The 16,398-nt window shown below is 51.0% G+C and overlaps 6 protein-coding genes and 1 non-coding gene across 7 annotated transcripts; 1 reads left to right on the top strand and 6 right to left on the bottom strand.

The window, feature by feature from the left end:
• Positions 1 to 144: 144 nt before the first annotated feature.
• G6M90_00g111370 (uncharacterized protein) lies at positions 145 to 919 on the bottom strand (the record flags this gene model as incomplete). Its single annotated transcript, XM_014688241.1, has 2 exons — positions 145 to 687; positions 764 to 919. The coding sequence occupies 2 exons, from the start codon at positions 917 to 919 to the stop codon at positions 145 to 147; spliced, it is 699 nt and encodes a 232-aa protein (XP_014543727.1).
• A 1,298-nt stretch (positions 920 to 2,217) lies between these two features.
• On the bottom strand, positions 2,218 to 3,258 carry Eci2 (Enoyl-CoA delta isomerase 2; the record flags this gene model as incomplete). Its single annotated transcript, XM_014688242.1, has 5 exons — positions 2,218 to 2,246; positions 2,293 to 2,805; positions 2,857 to 2,934; positions 2,994 to 3,144; positions 3,196 to 3,258. 5 exons carry the CDS (start codon positions 3,256 to 3,258, stop codon positions 2,218 to 2,220), a joined length of 834 nt encoding a protein of 277 aa, XP_014543728.1.
• Positions 3,259 to 3,810: 552 nt separating this feature from the next.
• On the bottom strand, positions 3,811 to 5,734 carry azaF_2 (Acyl-CoA ligase azaF; the record flags this gene model as incomplete). Its single annotated transcript, XM_014688243.1, has 5 exons — positions 3,811 to 4,360; positions 4,428 to 4,852; positions 4,966 to 5,400; positions 5,453 to 5,590; positions 5,645 to 5,734. 5 exons carry the CDS (start codon positions 5,732 to 5,734, stop codon positions 3,811 to 3,813), a joined length of 1,638 nt encoding a protein of 545 aa, XP_014543729.1.
• A 3,616-nt stretch (positions 5,735 to 9,350) lies between these two features.
• On the top strand, positions 9,351 to 10,416 carry G6M90_00g111340 (uncharacterized protein; the record flags this gene model as incomplete). Its single annotated transcript, XM_066131829.1, has 4 exons — positions 9,351 to 9,483; positions 9,535 to 9,698; positions 9,757 to 10,001; positions 10,050 to 10,416. The coding sequence occupies 4 exons, from the start codon at positions 9,351 to 9,353 to the stop codon at positions 10,414 to 10,416; spliced, it is 909 nt and encodes a 302-aa protein (XP_065987944.1).
• A 1,039-nt stretch (positions 10,417 to 11,455) lies between these two features.
• Positions 11,456 to 12,184, bottom strand: cmk-1 (Calcium/calmodulin-dependent protein kinase type 1; the record flags this gene model as incomplete). The annotated part of the gene is made up of 2 exons (XM_014688245.1): positions 11,456 to 12,042; positions 12,115 to 12,184. 2 exons carry the CDS (start codon positions 12,182 to 12,184, stop codon positions 11,456 to 11,458), a joined length of 657 nt encoding a protein of 218 aa, XP_014543731.1.
• A 751-nt stretch (positions 12,185 to 12,935) lies between these two features.
• Positions 12,936 to 13,026, bottom strand: G6M90_tRNA00000118. Its single transcript has one exon. It is a non-coding gene; the product is annotated as a tRNA-Pro (tRNA).
• Positions 13,027 to 14,041: 1,015 nt separating this feature from the next.
• Positions 14,042 to 15,388, bottom strand: G6M90_00g111320 (uncharacterized protein; the record flags this gene model as incomplete). The annotated part of the gene is made up of 3 exons (XM_014688246.2): positions 14,042 to 14,358; positions 14,411 to 14,906; positions 14,999 to 15,388. 3 exons carry the CDS (start codon positions 15,386 to 15,388, stop codon positions 14,042 to 14,044), a joined length of 1,203 nt encoding a protein of 400 aa, XP_014543732.2.
• Between the last annotated feature and the right edge of the window lie 1,010 nt (positions 15,389 to 16,398).

Genomic DNA, 16,398 nt, shown 5'->3' with positions numbered 1-16,398 from the left:
GAGTAGTCCGTATGCGACTTGATAAAAATACAAGTACATGAAATCATCTCCACCAACGCAAGTTGGCATCGTCGTAAAAGTGCAGGGCATGTGCCCATCAAGAAGGGTAAAAAGAGAGAGAGGGGAGAGAGAGAGGAGAGCACCTCAAGCCCGACGTCGACGTCGCCGCCCCGGCCGACCTGGCTGCACCGTCTTCCAGTATTGAGCCACGACCTCTGGCGCAGTCTCTTCGACCACAGCCCTAGGAACCCAAGTCGCCTCCTTTGGGCCGTAACCCACCCATTCCACCAGCAACTTTTTGCGGTCCTTGCTGTGTTTCCGGATAGCATGTATGTCAAACAAGTCGGCGTTATTCGGGTTCACAGGGCGCCCGCCCTGGCTCTCCCAGTACTCTAGCAGCGCGTCAGGCGCGTCCTGGTGCAGCTGGTCTTCGCGTTCCCACGTGGTATCGCCCGCCTCCCACTCGACCTGGACCTCGACCGAGTCCCCGTTCCAGCGATAATCAACGAAGCGATTGAACGCGTACTCTCCATCTTGTGCCCCCTGGTCCAGCGCATTGCCGGGACGGCGTGGGCTTTCCGCGCGGCTGCCCGCCCCGGGACTCGTCTTCTTCTCCGGCGACTTGGACTTTTCACTGGGCGACTTTGTGGATATGGGCGAGATGTCTGTGTCGTTTAGGATATGCTGCTACATAGCCCGCAGAGAAAAGTCAGCACCGTGACCCGAGGAGGTCAAGAGACGCGCACGCGGTTGCAGAACCTACGAATCGTACAGATCTCTCCATCTTTTGTTCCGGGAGCGACCTCCTCCTCGACTTGTTGCTCGAGAGCGCTGATTTGGGTCCGAGTGGCGACGGGGCGGCCTCTCGATCCTCCGACGTCTTACGTGGGGAGAATAGCGAGGTGAGGATATTTTTCATGGCGATGGGGGGGGTTTCCGACGGGGAGGAGATGGGGGACTGCTGCGCTCGGCACTCAACAAAGCACAGAGGATGTAGTCGCCATGTTTGCGCAGACCAACCTGCGTGTTGTCAATCCATCGCGTTTCGTCGAGACAAACAGGCCCGCCACTGACGCGGTGGACGATGAAACGCCACCAAGAATGCGACCCCACGTGACGATGCAAGGTTCTTCCTTGGCAACGCTCCTCTTCTCGGCAGATCCGCTGTGGCTGAGGGGAGTGAAGGGGCTGTGCGGCCCATAATTCGCGGAGCTCTCACTTGTCGACTAACAAGGGGATTGCCGCTAAGGTGTTGAAGCTCCACGGATATCCGGCGTGGGTAATTCTAAGTTGTAACCCAACTAGATTCCACCGAATCAATAATACGTGCTAACTTGTCGATACATATCATGGCCCTATATGGGCTTCTACGGGGTGCCCGTTTTCATACTGGGGTATCCGCGAATTACCCAAGTGTTTAATGAGAAAATGGGTAGCCCACGGATACATAAGTACGTAACCCAAGGCAAATTTGGATACCCGCGGGTGCCCATGGGTACTTGACCAGACCCCTTTTTACATCTTGGCTGCCGCTTAAAGTAAGCTGTCAATCTGGTCAATGCACACATGCATTTCAATGTCAACTTGAAAGCATCAAATTCTCCTAGCTTCCGCCCTCAAGCGCTATCTGAATCCTCGTTGTTCTTGATCGCTACGACTTGGGCACCCCTAACTTGCTCGATAATAAAGGAATTATTTCAAGAACCATTGATTCCAGGCCGGCATCGCCTCCTCCATGACGGTAATCCCATTCTTCTCAATCAGGGTGCCCCGGCTTTGTTATCCAGGCAGCAACCCGCCAGAGACAATGATTTTGTTGTCGACGTCCCAGTGAGTGCTGCAAGAGAGGCCTCGTTCCGACCAGACGTTTCCATGTATGCCAGCATGCAATCCAGCGCGAGCCGTTACAATTCGAAACATGTCACCTATTGATACGCGCCGCCAACGAGCTATACATGCCACACGTGTCACGGGGGCCTGGACAAAGGGATCGGATGACAAAGGTTACACAACAACAAAGAAAGGGTATCACGGGAGCCCAGAGTCGGACCTTGGCCAGGGCCAGGGCTGCCTCCGGCCTCTAGGGCTCACTGACTTGTTGTATTTTAGAGACATGGACCTCTGACCCTCAAAGCCGTTTAGGAAAAAGTCGATTATTAAATTCGCATTGAACCCTACTGTCCCAGGCCCAGTCACCTCGTACATATCCACTACCGGTTACAGATGAGAAGGCTTTTTTGACTTGGCTACGCCCGTTAGTCCTCTGATCACACATGCAACGCAGCAGCTCACCTTCAAGTTCTGCCCCCTTCATCGCGAGCCTCCTCAACGGCGTGCCGTCCACAAATCTCTCCGCCAGCGCATCCGCTGCATCGTAAAGAGCCAAGAGCCTCTCTGCCCTCAGCGGCGCGTTCTGCAGCTGCTTGGCCAGCATCATGCTCCTGCCATCATTGACCCTCAGCTGCTCCTGCAGAAAGGCCTCGACGCCCTCGTGGAACCCGGCCGCCGGCAAGATCCTGTTCACCAGGCCCCATTGCTCCAGCTCCTGCGCGGTGAGTTTCCGGCCAAACATGAGAAAGTCGTTGGCGCGGTGAACCCCCATGCTCTGCGCAAAGTTGCGTATCGACCCGTTCTCGGGGACGAGGCCGAGCGCCGAGAAGGGGACCTGCAGGAAGGACGACTCCACGGCGAAGATGATGTCTGCCAGCCCGAGGAACCAGGCCGCTCCGCCGCCGACGGCAGGGCCGTTCAGGGCGACGACGAGCACTTTCTGGTGCTCTATTATAGAGCGGACCAGCTCCACGCCTGCGAGGAGATGAGAACTCGGGCAGGGCTAGATGGTTGGGACGTGAATACCTGGGAATAGCTGTGTGGAAAATGCGAGCTTTGCCTCGGTGTTGTTTGCAAATGGGCCGAAGTTGACCAACGTGCCCCCTGGACATGTCCTTTGTTGAGTCTTCTGATATCCCTTGCTTAACGGGAAGCGTACGTACCTCTAATGTCGGCACCAGCGGAAAAGTACCGTCCTTGGCCGGTGAGAACCGTGAATACGGTATCCGGGTGCTCGTTCAAGTCCCGGACTGCATCGATTGTTTCTTGCAGCAGTTTCCCACCAAATGAGTTGAGGGCATGGGGTCGATTAAGCTATGGGCGGTTAATAACAAGCTCTCAGACGTTCAGTGACATGGCAGATACTTTAATGGTTCCGACTTGACCGGTAATTTCCACAATGATATCATTGTACTGTTTGGTTGACATGTTGTGAACTTGTGAACAGGATATAGAAGGGGAAATCTCCGCAACGAAAAAATGTAGTGTTTGATGCAAAATAAATCAAAAGTTGATGATGGAACCGCGCGTCTACTATTCAAAGCAGTATATATGTTTCTTCTCGACGACGCCCCGGTGTCTAGGATGGCAAGGCGATACGTTGAGACTTTGCTATTACCTCGGCTTACGGGCGGGGTAAGCTGTAACTGAGGCTGCCGGATCATGGATCGACGCCGATTAAGCTTCAAGGGTCCGGTGACACATACCGAGGCCAAGCCACAATCAAAGATTCAATCACCCTCTCGCTGGAATCGTATCCATAGACTGCCAAGTTGGGAAATCAAGACCCTAGCCACGGCGCGCCGATAGGAGGCCTACCAATGCCGTTGAGCCCGCAAATCAATTGCCAAGATCAATTACATGCCCTTTCTACGGGAGAGAAACCAGACACAACAAACACAGTATCTGTATACTTGCATCTTAAAAAGACTTGGCCTGCAAAACCCTCATTACGCGACACGTCAGCTAGACAAGATACCCCTATATCTTGGCAGACACTTCAAGTTCATTCTTGCTCTGCTCTCGAAGAAGCCGCTTCAGAATCTTGCCGCTCGCATTCTTCGCAATGGCGTCGACAAACTTGACGCCCCCCGTCAGAGCCTTGTACCTGGCCAGCCGGCTCTCCATGTACTCCCTGACCGCCCGCTCGTCCAGCCTCAAACCCTCGCCGCCGGGCCGTCGCACAACAAACGCCCGTGGGAACTCGCCCTCGGCCCCGGGGAGAGCGACACCGACAACAGCAGCGTCCACAACCTGCGGGTGCGAGATGAGGACGGCCTCGAGCTCAGACGGCGCCACTTGAAAGCCGCGCACCTTGATGAGCTCCTTCTTCCGGTCGACAATGTACCACTTGCGCGTCTCGCCGTCGCAGTAGCCTATGTCGCCCGTCTTGTACCAGCCTTCCGAGTCGAAGCTTTCCGCGTTGGCCGTGTTGTTGTCAAAGTAGCCCGGGGTAACGGTCGGGCCCCGAACGCAGATTTCGCCGCGGACCCCGTAGTCGCGTATTTCGCGGCCGTCGTCGCCAACAAGCCTAAGAGTACATACATTGTCAGCTGGTGTAAAAGACGCGAATGGGTGAAAATGCCTGCCGGACGAACTTTAGCTCGACGTTGGGGATGATGCGCCCCACGGAGCCGGTGTCGTCGTGCTCCCCGTAGGGAAACATGGTGGCGACGCACGAGGTCTCCGTCATCCCCCATACCTGCGTCAGTGCTGCTCCGTTGCTGAGGAGATGCTGCAGCCTGGCTTGGAGCTGCTTGTCCAGTGGCGCGGCGCCGCAACGAGCGTTCCTGACGGTAGCTAGGAACGGCCTCGTCGTTGCGTAGGGCGACGTTACAATGGCAATGGCAATCGGCGGCACGAGGCCGAGCTCCGTGGCGCGGAAAGTCTCTACGGCGTGCAGAAACGCCTTGAGCTCGAACCGGCGCATCATGAAGACGACGTGCCCGGAGGCGAGGGCGCTGACGTGCGTTCCCGGGGCGGCTGCGGCGTGGAAAATGGGCGTGGCGACGACGCGGGACACCTGGTTCGCAGGGGAAGGACGCAAAGTCAGTTATCGGACGTGGTAGGGCCATCACGCGGCCTGGCGGTGGGCGTGACGAGAGGGCATTCGGGGATGGGACCAGGTTAGCCTACCTCGTATGGCCGCTGGTCTGCCTTGACCACGAGTTCATGCTGGGCGATCAAATTATAGTGTGTGATGGTCACGGCTTTTGGAAGCCCGGTTGTGCCGCTGCTGAAAAGCCTCGCGGCTGTCGTCGACTTGGAAACATCGTGGTCATCAAATCGAAGCCAGTCTTGCTCGCCGTGCTTTAGCAGATCCGTCCATGGCCGCCTGCCTGCGGGAACTTGCTGACCCAGGGGATTGAATATCCAAATGTTATCATCAGGGATTTTGTTGTCCCTGGCGGCTTCAAGGAGAGGATTGAGTATCTCTGGCTCAGATATCAGAAAGCTGCACCGGGATGTCTTGATGTGGTGACTGAGCTCCCCGGCCGTGTATGCCGGATTTGTGCCGGTAAAAATCCCGCCAGCACCGATAATGGCCAGAACGAGCATGGAATAAGAAATCTGTACGGTCAGCGCGAGGAAACACCCTCACGGAGCGGATTTCGCGGCTCACATCATTAAATGAGTGGATGGCGATGCAGTCCCCTGGCTTTACGCCCGCTGCTCGAAGACCGGCAATCAGCTGGCGGATGATGACTCTGGCTTGATTGCATGATATTGTACGGGTGCTGTCGTTTGTATCCACATAGATCTGCATCATAAATGATTAGTGTGGCTGCATGGATTCAATTCCGCATGCACATACTGGTTTGTCCTGGTCGTAATCGGGTTCGTCAAATATGTAGGACAGGATGTCCTTGGTTGGGAGGTCGATCTGTCTGCTTGCTTTGAACATGGTGGAATGCAATTATATCTAGAACAAAGGAGGTTCGGGTCTGTCTATACCAAGATGGAGGCTGAAATTCGTGCTATTCGTCACGTTTATTATATATTGCAGATTGAGAGTTGAGACGGTTCAAGCAACGTCCATGTCGACTTACAAGCCGAGGTTTGGCTGCACAGTGCCGGTGCCATTGATGCGGGGTAAGCTCAGCTCAATTGACAACTTGGACCTTGGATTCCGAGGTGGTGGCTGGGTGGTTTGGCTGACACCAGGTCCGTGCCTGTAAACTATTGACCAGTGAGACAAAAGAGGGTTGTGTGACAGGTCCTGGACCGATTCAATGTGACATGGAGGACATCGGATGCCAGACGTCCCGTGCTGCATACGAAAATGGCGCCCGGGGTGCCGCTGCGCCATCAACCGGCACACATTGACCGGACCTTGCACTGTGCGAGGACTGTCCATCAAGTACACTTGACCCTAGCATGGCAATTGACTACATAGATGCAACTTCACTATATGCTGTTCCCTCGACGGTTCCCGTGCATTGAAGAGATTCATCATGCCACTTGAGGACAAAAAGTATTGAACCACCTCAGGTACCTGGCTGTTACGCTCTTTTACAACATGCTATAATACATTAGGCAATGCTTGGTCATGATCATATTGACTATACAATAATACACCGTATTTTGCTAGTATATAATATAATAAACCAGAATGTCGCGGTTTCGTCTGCCACGCTCAGCGGCAGTCGACGCCGCTTTTGGCTGCAACTGTTACGCGGAAATGGCCCAATGTCACGGTCACGAGACCTAGGGCAACGTCCCTCACTGACTTCGTATATTTAAAGACCCCTTTGGTCAACGAGGCCTTAAGGAAAACCAAGGGCCTTTAATACCGAAGGCTGTCACATGAATCAAGTCATGATACTCTAAGCCTTCAGCCCTTGTCCAGTCAGTCTCTGACTTCTCATGCCCGTGACAGCAACGTGGTCGTCCCATAAAATGATAAATTGCTATATGAGGCATTCGCAATGACAGTCTAGTACTCTTAATTATATCACACTTCCTTGTTGACTTTTATATGCCACCCTAATGATAGTCAAGTTAGAGCCAGGTGGCTTCTTGGCGTCAAGCAGATTTTCCCAAATTATAGAAACACGCAGCAGTTCCACTAGCCCTCGTCATCATCCAATCTCTTATTATCCTGTTCGGCCTTGAACTTTTCAGCATTCTGCGCAATATAAGTCTAATTATCCTGGCCATGGATAGATGCTATAGCCGTTTGACCTTGTTCGGTGGGCCTCAATCTTGTTCCTTCATCCTTGCCCTCCTTTTTGCAAGTGCTTCCTTTACAATAACACCGCCAAGACTATGGGCGATGAAAAGCATTGGTCGCACGTTGTATTCCTACGTAGCAGTGCTATATTAGCGTTAACAAAACACCCCGCAGATATTTCGGCACCGGCTGACCTTTTGTCTCGAAATCAAGTGGCTTAACAGATTTTTTGCCTGTTCTTGCCCACCCGCGATTGACGCCCCATGAAGAATGTTGGCGTTATATCGAAAGGCTAGAGTTCCCGCTTCCGCCATTCCTAAGGGTAGTAAGTCACGGAGACAGTTGAGCCTGGTTGTCCTGACAGTATAGGCACTTGTTACACGGAAAAGGCCCAACAGATCGTGAAGCCCAACAAAGGGGCTTCGCCGATACAGGACTTATTAGTTACACAGTTAGAACACGTGCCTAGGTAAAAGCCCTAGGCCTAGGCGTTCCTTTTATGTATATAAGGCGGTCACCTTTCTCTACTTCCCTCGTAGCAACTCAAGACCTTAGAGATCCTTCGAGATTATTATTGAATTAAGCCCTTTTGCTCCAAGCCTTCTATGTTGAACCTGGTTTTAACTCGCCTCAATATATTAATACCCTTCAGCGAGCACATAGCGAGGCGAGTTGCAACACGTGTGTAAGGGGTAACACGCTGCTATCCGTGCCTTTTTGCCTACAGTGCCTGGACAAAAGTGATGATCGATATCTCAAACGTCTATTCGGAGCTGTCAATAATTTAACATGCCAAGAGGTAGTTATATCTTAGCGGCCCTAGCTATATAATACGGCTATGTTCTCGTTACTATACCCCTCCGTGTATTTTTATACTGTAACACGTGGGAAGCAGATTCGGCTTTATTTGTATTACTTTCATACCCGTATTAATATTACTTGACGCGTTTATTCAGGCTGTCTTATTACTATAATTTTACATATAGATACACTGAAACGTGTGGATATGAGTTATCTAGCTAAATTTGATTGATAGCCACATGCATGCATATTATATTATAGCTCCGTGCCTCTTGGCAAACTAAACCACAGCTCCACCTAGTCTCGAGTAATGCCGGATATAGACCCCTGAGGAACGCCCTCATCATTTGCGATACTGTTGCACGAATTGCCTACAAAGTGCCTCATATAACCTCGTACGCTTATAAGGAGTATATTCAAGTCTTGAGTCTGTAGGGGTCATATTGACAGAGAAAATTACAATCAAGGCAGATGTCAGATTGACGCGATTCGTGACAATGTGGGGTTTTGGATCGTCACTTTTATCCCCCCATTATATTACCGGGTGTAGTCGACGACAATACGCGTAACATGTGTGGAGAGTAAAATGTCAATAAGCTGAGGCAGCATTGACAGAACCCACCAAGCGGATTTCATGGTCCTTGTATGAAGTTCGTCGTGTCATTGTCTCCGATGCCCGTAACAAGACACAGGACGAACAAGCACGGCCATAATAACCCGTGCTGACTCGTACTGACCCATACTGCCGCGTGACCTCCATAAGTAAGTTTCGAAGTTTTATAGGGGGCTCTGCAAGGCATAGAAGCGAGAAATAAAGGCTACGGGAACAACAGGTCGAGAGGAAGGCAGCCATGATTGCGAGGCGTACGCCCAAACGTGCCAGGGGTTTCTTTGAAGCCTGACTCGTCATCCACGTATGTATATTTTCCGTCCAGCAGCCTCGGTTTCCCTGGCAGCAGTACTGGTCAGTTTATTACGCTCCATGTCGGAGGGTTTCGCCCTAAAGGGCCGCTACGTTAACCTATCTGACCATTCGACACCTATGGCTACCTTCGCATCGGGAAAACCATTAATGTGTCGAGGGGCTTCCTGAATGCGAGCCTCAATAGCAACTAGTCCAACGAGGACGAGCTGGTTGACGTACAGGGTGTTGAACTGGGCAAGTCGGAAAAGTGGCTATTTTGGTGTCCAGCACCATCTTTATTGCTCCGCAAAGAGAGGCGTTCTTTTTGTATGACATGGTACAAGCTTGGCGAGTACCAAATAACGTGGTCAAAGCAGAGAGTAGAACGATTCTGCATAAACGTTGAATAATGATTCCATTGACTCAGATTCGGGTCCTCCGTGTCCATGCCAACGCCAAGCGACAATTGCGCGTCTTGAGGAAAAACTATCTGGATACATTATGCGGGAGCGGATATCCGCCAAGCCTGTCATTTGACTCTATACCTCATGATTTGATAAGCCAATAATCTGGGTTGAAAGAATCAATATAAATTAAATGTGTGAAACCTCATCATGGACATATATATAAACCAATCTTCTCATGAGAACAATTTCTCTTCCAGGCACTGATATCAACAAGACTTCAAACATGTTTCTCAAGTCGCTCGTGACGCTCCTCGGGGCTGCTGTTGCGGTTCAGTCACTCCCAGCTGGCGAATCCGCTAATGAGTTGGGTATGTCTCGATTCAATTTTGCTCATTAAGCTCATCAACTTATTTTCTCAGAAAAAATCGCGTCAAATGCCGGGTTCCAGCGATTCGAATATGTGACGGAGCACGTCCGTGATGGCGATGGGCTTAGTCGTTCCTCGGCGCCTAACTATGTCTGGAAGGACTCGGACCAGAACCTGACTGCAGACTCAATCAAATTTCTTCAAGCAGGAAATAACGCACGTAATTAGTCTTAATCACGAGGCAAATAATGAGAACATTACAACTGCTCTCCAGAACGTCGGCATCGCCTACACGCCACTACCTATTGTGGATTTTGGTACCCCAACGCTTGAAGACTTCCAAAAAGGTTATGAAGGGTTCAAAAAGCATCGACCAGGTACCCTCGTCTGGTGCGGCTTCGGCCATGGCCGCACTGGAACAATGATCTCAGCCCTACAAATCTATATCGAGCATGAGAAGCCCTCACCTCAGCTGCTTACACGTCAAGACTACGACAACAATCACGTCGAGGAGGATGCGTAGAGAGCTATACTTGATAAACTTCAAAAGGTACTACAGCAGCAAAGGGAGGAAGCTGCCAAGCCGAAACCCAAGCCGCAGCCGGGTTCTGCCGAGTACAACACACAGCTTCTAAAGGAGAAGTGCGACGCCTCTGGCAACTCGCCGGCGTGTATGAAGGCAGGAAACCGGTGCGCTGCCCGCTTCGCTGCAAGTGAGAAGATTGAGAATTTTCTCAACTGTGTAGAAAAGGTGCAGGTTTGCCTTGACTACTACCGGCAAGAGGAGTGCGAAGAATTCGCGGCACAATGCCAGGCTGAGCTGGGAACGCTCAGCTCTAATTTCTACAGCCTGGCCGAGTGTACGTGCAAGAAGCAGGGAAAGGTGGAAGGGGAAGCCCTCAAGTTCTGTGTGAGTGAAAAGGCAAAGTTGTAACTTTACAGACAAGGTCCAGGTTCACCACAAATGTGCCTCGAGTTCGGGCGGACACGACGGTATTTTTTGGAGGTTGGGATGCCGCTTTTGGAGGCCAACTTGCGAAGCTTAGCTTTCATGTGTGGACATGGTATTGCGAGTTTTACAATACATCAGCACCAGGCTAATTGAATTCTCCCTTTGTGTTTTTTTAGAATGCAGTGCGCTAGCGTATGCTGTCCATGGCCTTGCATATTCTCACTCTTGTCGCGCTCGGGGAGTTACTTCATTCTAGTTCCCGCATTAGAATAAACCTACATATGTAACTTGGTGCCAAGTGATTTATTTTAACCATCTAAAATAGCAATGACCAAGTCGGACTCTCTATAAATACGGTGCAACATTCTACGAAGCAGAAATGCTATTTCAAAGTATATCATCTTTCCCAAGTTTGTGGGATGTTCCACGCGTGAAAGAGTTCCGATACCAAGTTTCAAAGCTTTTAGAATTTGCTGAATGATGCTAGACGCTCTTTTAATTGATACTTGGGTTTGTTATTCTAAAAGTATATGCAAGACCAACCCTGTAAAGTCGTGAGTGTACGACCTACAGCTGCAACGTGAAGAACTCCACCTGGCCGGGAACATGCCAAATACAAGCCAAAGAAACAAATCGACATGTACAGTATCCTCATGTCCTTTGCCTTTCCTACTTCAATCAACACTTTGCCCTTGGGTACATCTACAGTAGCGAAACTCGTCGTGTTTGATACAGCAATAGAAAGTCGATGCCATCCAGTGGCAGCTTCAGAAATGGCAACAGGTCAGTCCTCACAAGACAGGCTGCCATTCTTGGTCGAACTTTGCTTCCGCCATGATGCCAGGGAATATTTCGACCAAAACGATGGCATGATCCACGCCTTTTAGTTCAAGTTTACAATGAGCGCAGACGTAGACAGGAGCACGTACATCTCCTCATTAGGACGCTTGATTAATGGCATTAGTGTCATTAGCTCTATTAAATAGTTTTACAACAATATTTGATTGTCGCGTCCCGCCAGTTAAAACTCCAGTTTGTTAACGGCGGCCATGATTTCTGAAGCCTTCGAGAACGTTCCATCCCAACAGCCCAGTATTATATCCCCTCCAAACAGTCCCTCAACGCTGGGGAATTTTCCGCTTGCAAAGCAAGCGTCCACACTCGCTTCGCACTCGTCCATTTCCTCTATGGAGGTAAAAGGTCCTGTACCTGTGCGGAACGGCCAGTGTCCTTTGACGATGGCATACAGGACGGATCCGAGGCTGAATATATCAACCGTAAAGGTTGGTTCCCACGGTAGCTTCGGATTAAAAAACCCAGAGTCTGGAAGTTTCTTGGCGGAGAGCGCAAGCTCTTCGCATGTGGAACCGCCGAAGTCACAAAGCCATAAGTCAAACGAAATCGGAGCAGTACCGTGAACGAGGAAGTTCTCGGGTCGCAAGTCACTGTGTATAACTCCTCGGCTGTGGATAAAAGCGATAGATTTGACGGCCTGGATGAACCATTTCTGACGGAGACAGGATGGAATCGAAGCATTGTGTTCATGTAGATAGCACTGGAGATTCCCATGGCTTGCTTCAACCAAGAGGAGACCACTAGGATGGGGACCTAAGAATCTTCAATCGTGTAAGAAAGTATGCATGGGTTTGACAGTAAGAGTACAACGAGCTTTCACTGTACCTAATGATCCTCGGATGCGGGCCAAGCCTTCGAAGAACTTGCTCCTCAATGCTGAAGTAACTGTCAACATTCTGTCGCTTGGCAATGACTTGATCTTCACCAATCTGAACGGCAGCTTTTAGTATGATGCCTCGTCGGGGCCGGAATAATATCGCCGTCGAGCCAGGGAACGCTGCAGCTGGTAATCTTTCCAGCTCTGCCAAGCTCGCAAATGGGGTTTCCGCACGTCGATCGTTATTGCGAAATACAAGGTTATACAGCTTCAGAATAAAATAGTTTTGCCATGATCGCAGAAGACACCAAAGGTTAGACAACGAACGCATCCTTTAGCATATTAGCGTCTTTTGTTCGTGTAGACACAAGCTTAGGAGAGACGGAGTCGTTACGAAAACGAGGACCAAGACTCATCATGCGTGTAAAACGGCTACGGCGGTGGAGCGGGGCAGCCAATTTGCAACGAACGACTTTACCGACAATAGATAGGAGCCATTTGGGGTCAACTAGGTCTTGAAGAAAATCAAGGACCTTTAATACCGAAGGCTGTTGATAGATGAATTGAGTTACGTTGCTGCAAGATTTTAGCCCTTGTCACACAAAACTCTCGTGGCACAGGCAGGAACTCAGACTGATAGGCCAAGCTTCAAATAGCTGTATACCATGGTAAAAAAAATAAAAAAAAATATACACTTATAGGTTATAAGTCTGTAAAGCAATCCAGGCTTAGTGCCCGGGGCATTCTTCACCGTCGCTTCCACAGCAAAAAATATCCATCTTTCCAGTTCGCATAGCATTTGACCAGAACGAGAAAGTTCAAAAAGAATGGGTCTGGCCGGGGATTGAACCCGGGACCTCTCGCAAGCTATGCATCAGGGTTATCCCTAAGCGAGAATCATACCACTAGACCACCAGACCAGGTAGGATGAAAATCCTGTTTCAATCACGTGATGATTGATTGTTGAAACCGGCAGCACTAAACAAGATTATAATGATGGCGCCACTGTTGGAGGTGCTTAAGGAGCATTAGAACAGGCACCGGGGGGCTGTTTCAATATAAATCAGTGCTTCCCCTGTTTACTATGTTTCAATTAACCTCTTATATTCTGTGATGCTTGCCTAATCGCGCAATTCTAGCACAAACACGTGGGTGATGTGCGGCCTTTAGGGTAAGGCTTTGTATGTGATTGTTTTAAACCCTGGAGCCGCTGCTCCATGCAAAGGGTGTATTGGAGGACTTTGGAGCTTCTATTTTATTTTGCTACGTGTTGTAATCGGTAATACTCGAGTTTTGTACGCATAATGGCTACCTCTCGCTTTGCTTTAATTTCCTAGAAGCTGCATCTTATCATGCGCCCGGCGCACGTAGCAGTCATGTCTGCGGTAGTCCAACGACCAATGACCAACATAAATTTAGTACCAACAGCGCCAACACGAGGAAAACACACTATAATCAACCAGAGCTATGAACTAGTATATAACTAGACATATCTTTTAATTGTTACACTGAAACTGCTTGGTCATCAAAGTTGCGCCATCTTGACGCGTCAAATCTTTGCGACCACGCGTTACTGAGGGACCACCCAGCAAAGCCCCACCACTCCGAGTTTTCCCTTTCTTCCGTGGCCAGACTTCGCAAGCTTTGCGAATCAGGAAGCGCAAACTCCCCAGACTTATCGGCAGTATTTGCGGCTGCTATAGCTGCTTCTTGGTAAAGGACTACAGTCGACACGTGTGTTGCCCCCATGACAGCTTGCTGAGGAAGTAGGCAGGCGTGCCCATGAACACCAGGATCAGGCATATCACATAGTCAAGTCCCTTGTCCTTCGCAACTAGACCTATCGACCAACTGGTTCGATAGGAAGAGCCCCGTCTAGCTGGATATGGCGGCTTCCCGAGGCGCAGCATTGACGCTGCGGTTGAACACGGCGCATCACGGACTCAGCAGATAGCGCGAATCTTGGCTCTCCAATTCCCCACAGTACTGCAGTGGCCATTCAATATGGCGTCGGTACTGTTCCGGGAGCGATTTTGCCAGGCCCCTCGTCCACGAAAGAATGGTCAGCTTTCGACCCGGGCATTTGGGCTCCTCCTTGAGTGAAAGACAAAATCGACCGAGCACATAGTCAAGCAGAAACATGTGGATGAGCAACAATTTTCCGGTATAGTTTTCTGGATTCACAAAGGCGAGAAACTCTTGGTTGTCGAATGTCGATGGCATCATGAAGAGGGGGACAAAATGCAACCAAGCTAAATACGTATTAGCATCCCCGGGGAGACTTGGATGGAGCAAATTCTTTACCAGAGTGTGACGAGGTTTTCAGAGCATCTATACAGGCGACCAAAGCCTCGAGGTATTTTGTTTCGTTCTTGGTTTGGCAAATAGGCTCCATGCCTAAAACAGAAGCCCTGAAAGCTTCAATCAAGGCCAAGTCTTTTGGCTGCTCTTCCACCATCTCGCCCAACGACATGACGTGGCCCTCGGGGCTGAATTTCTTGAAAATAGACGCATTAAAGTCAGGAATGATGGTGGTGGCAACGAGGTTGCCTCCCCTCGTCATGGTCAAGTAGTCGACCATGTTGTCTGACATCAAGGAGGACTGGGTGAGGAGGCAAATGAGAGTGGCGAACAGGATATCGGCATCAATTGGCTTTTGGGGCGGCTTGTCTAATTGCTCATTGACCAATTTGATGGCCGCGACGCGATGCTGCAAGGCTTGCGCCTCGTAGTTGACGTTGCAGTTCCTTGACAGATGCGATGCTCCGAGTCCGAGGATGGCATGTGCAAGGCATTCGGACTAACAGGGAAGAATTAGAATGCGGTTCACCAGCAAAAGGGAAAGAGCCTGTTTGATGAATAACAAATGTGTCACGGTTGGCCACCACTTACGCTGTATGACATGGCAGCGCATTCCGCCCAGACCTCCCCTCCCCTCAGAGGCAGCGTTGGAAATCCGGCGGTAAGGAATTGGTGGTAGAAGCGCAGGTCTTCAAGATTCAGGGCCGAAGGGTTGGGTCGGACCGCTGTCCGCGGCGTAGATGATGATTGAGGAGCGGGATATTCGCATATCAAGCCCAGTCGACGACATGGCGAACATTCTGGGCGAAGCTCGTTGCATTTGACCCTCCTTCGCTTACAACTGAAACAGCCCAATCGCGACTTGAAATGGCCGCGACGACTCGATGGCGCGGCTGCTTTGACGGCGTTTTTTGCCTCGGGCGACGATCCGTGACACTCGCTGGACGAGCTGTCCGGAGGCGTGATGGCTTTTTGAACCATGATGAAGCTGTGGATGCGAATTCCTTGGTTCGTGGTCTAATAACCCCAGGCCGACGTCAAGATCGGGGTTGAATCAATGGCCGTCGGCGCCCTGGCTGGCGCGCGAAGCAGACAGCTTCATTCAACGACAACTGCCACGGCACAATCTCGATGCAATCGGAGAGGGTCGATGAGGAGCAGCGGCTTAGGGTGCCGAACCAGATCTTGTGGTCGGCGGTCGCACGTCCGAGGAACATTGAATCTGCCGCTGACCTGTGGAGCCGCTGGCTGCATGTGTCTGGTGGCTCAACATTGAAGGGAGTAGGGACCTGGGCAGCACAGACATCGAATTGAGGGTCAACAACGCCCTTTGGCGCCTGCTGGTTTCCTTGCCGTCGCCCCAGCCGCTCCTTCCATCTGGCCGTCGTCGCCTATATGCACCACTACCGATTTGGCTACATCACGTGTGCGCATTTTGCAGGCGGGGATGTGCAGTTTCGCCAATTGAGTTCCACACCCGGTGCCTTGATTCACGGCTGAACGGCTTCTCGAAATCGATTATCGGTTGCACGACAATGGCGCTCAACTGCCGAGTCCAGGCGTCGCAGATAGAGTACGACCCCGATATTTGGCTGCATCGTGCTGCAGCCCTAACTGCAGCTAGCCTGTCAATCTGTGCATGACTCGACGCCATGGGGCAATGCCAAGTGCTGGCTCAGCCTGAAGCCAACAGGGAAGCGGCTGCATGGTGACAATTGACAGCCTTGCGCATCTACCAGACCTTGTCTATGTACCGAGGTACTGATACATGTGCCAAGGCCTTTGCGGCAACCGCCTCAACTCTGCCACTCGTCGTCCAGTGCCCTCTTATCTCGCACCATCAATCAGCCGCAAAGTATGAACGCACATCCGGGCGGAGATTTATCCGTCCGAGGATAGCGCCGCCAGGTGAGACATTGATACCAGACCAACTACTTTTCTCCCCATGGTCCACGGAGCATCTCACACAGAATACAGAATAGTCTGGTTGG

The sequence above is a fragment of the Metarhizium brunneum genome, chromosome 7, assembly GCF_013426205.1.
Source record: "Metarhizium brunneum chromosome 7, complete sequence".
Taxonomy (NCBI): domain Eukaryota; kingdom Fungi; phylum Ascomycota; class Sordariomycetes; order Hypocreales; family Clavicipitaceae; genus Metarhizium; species Metarhizium brunneum.
This window is presented reverse-complemented; position numbering and strand designations above follow the sequence as displayed.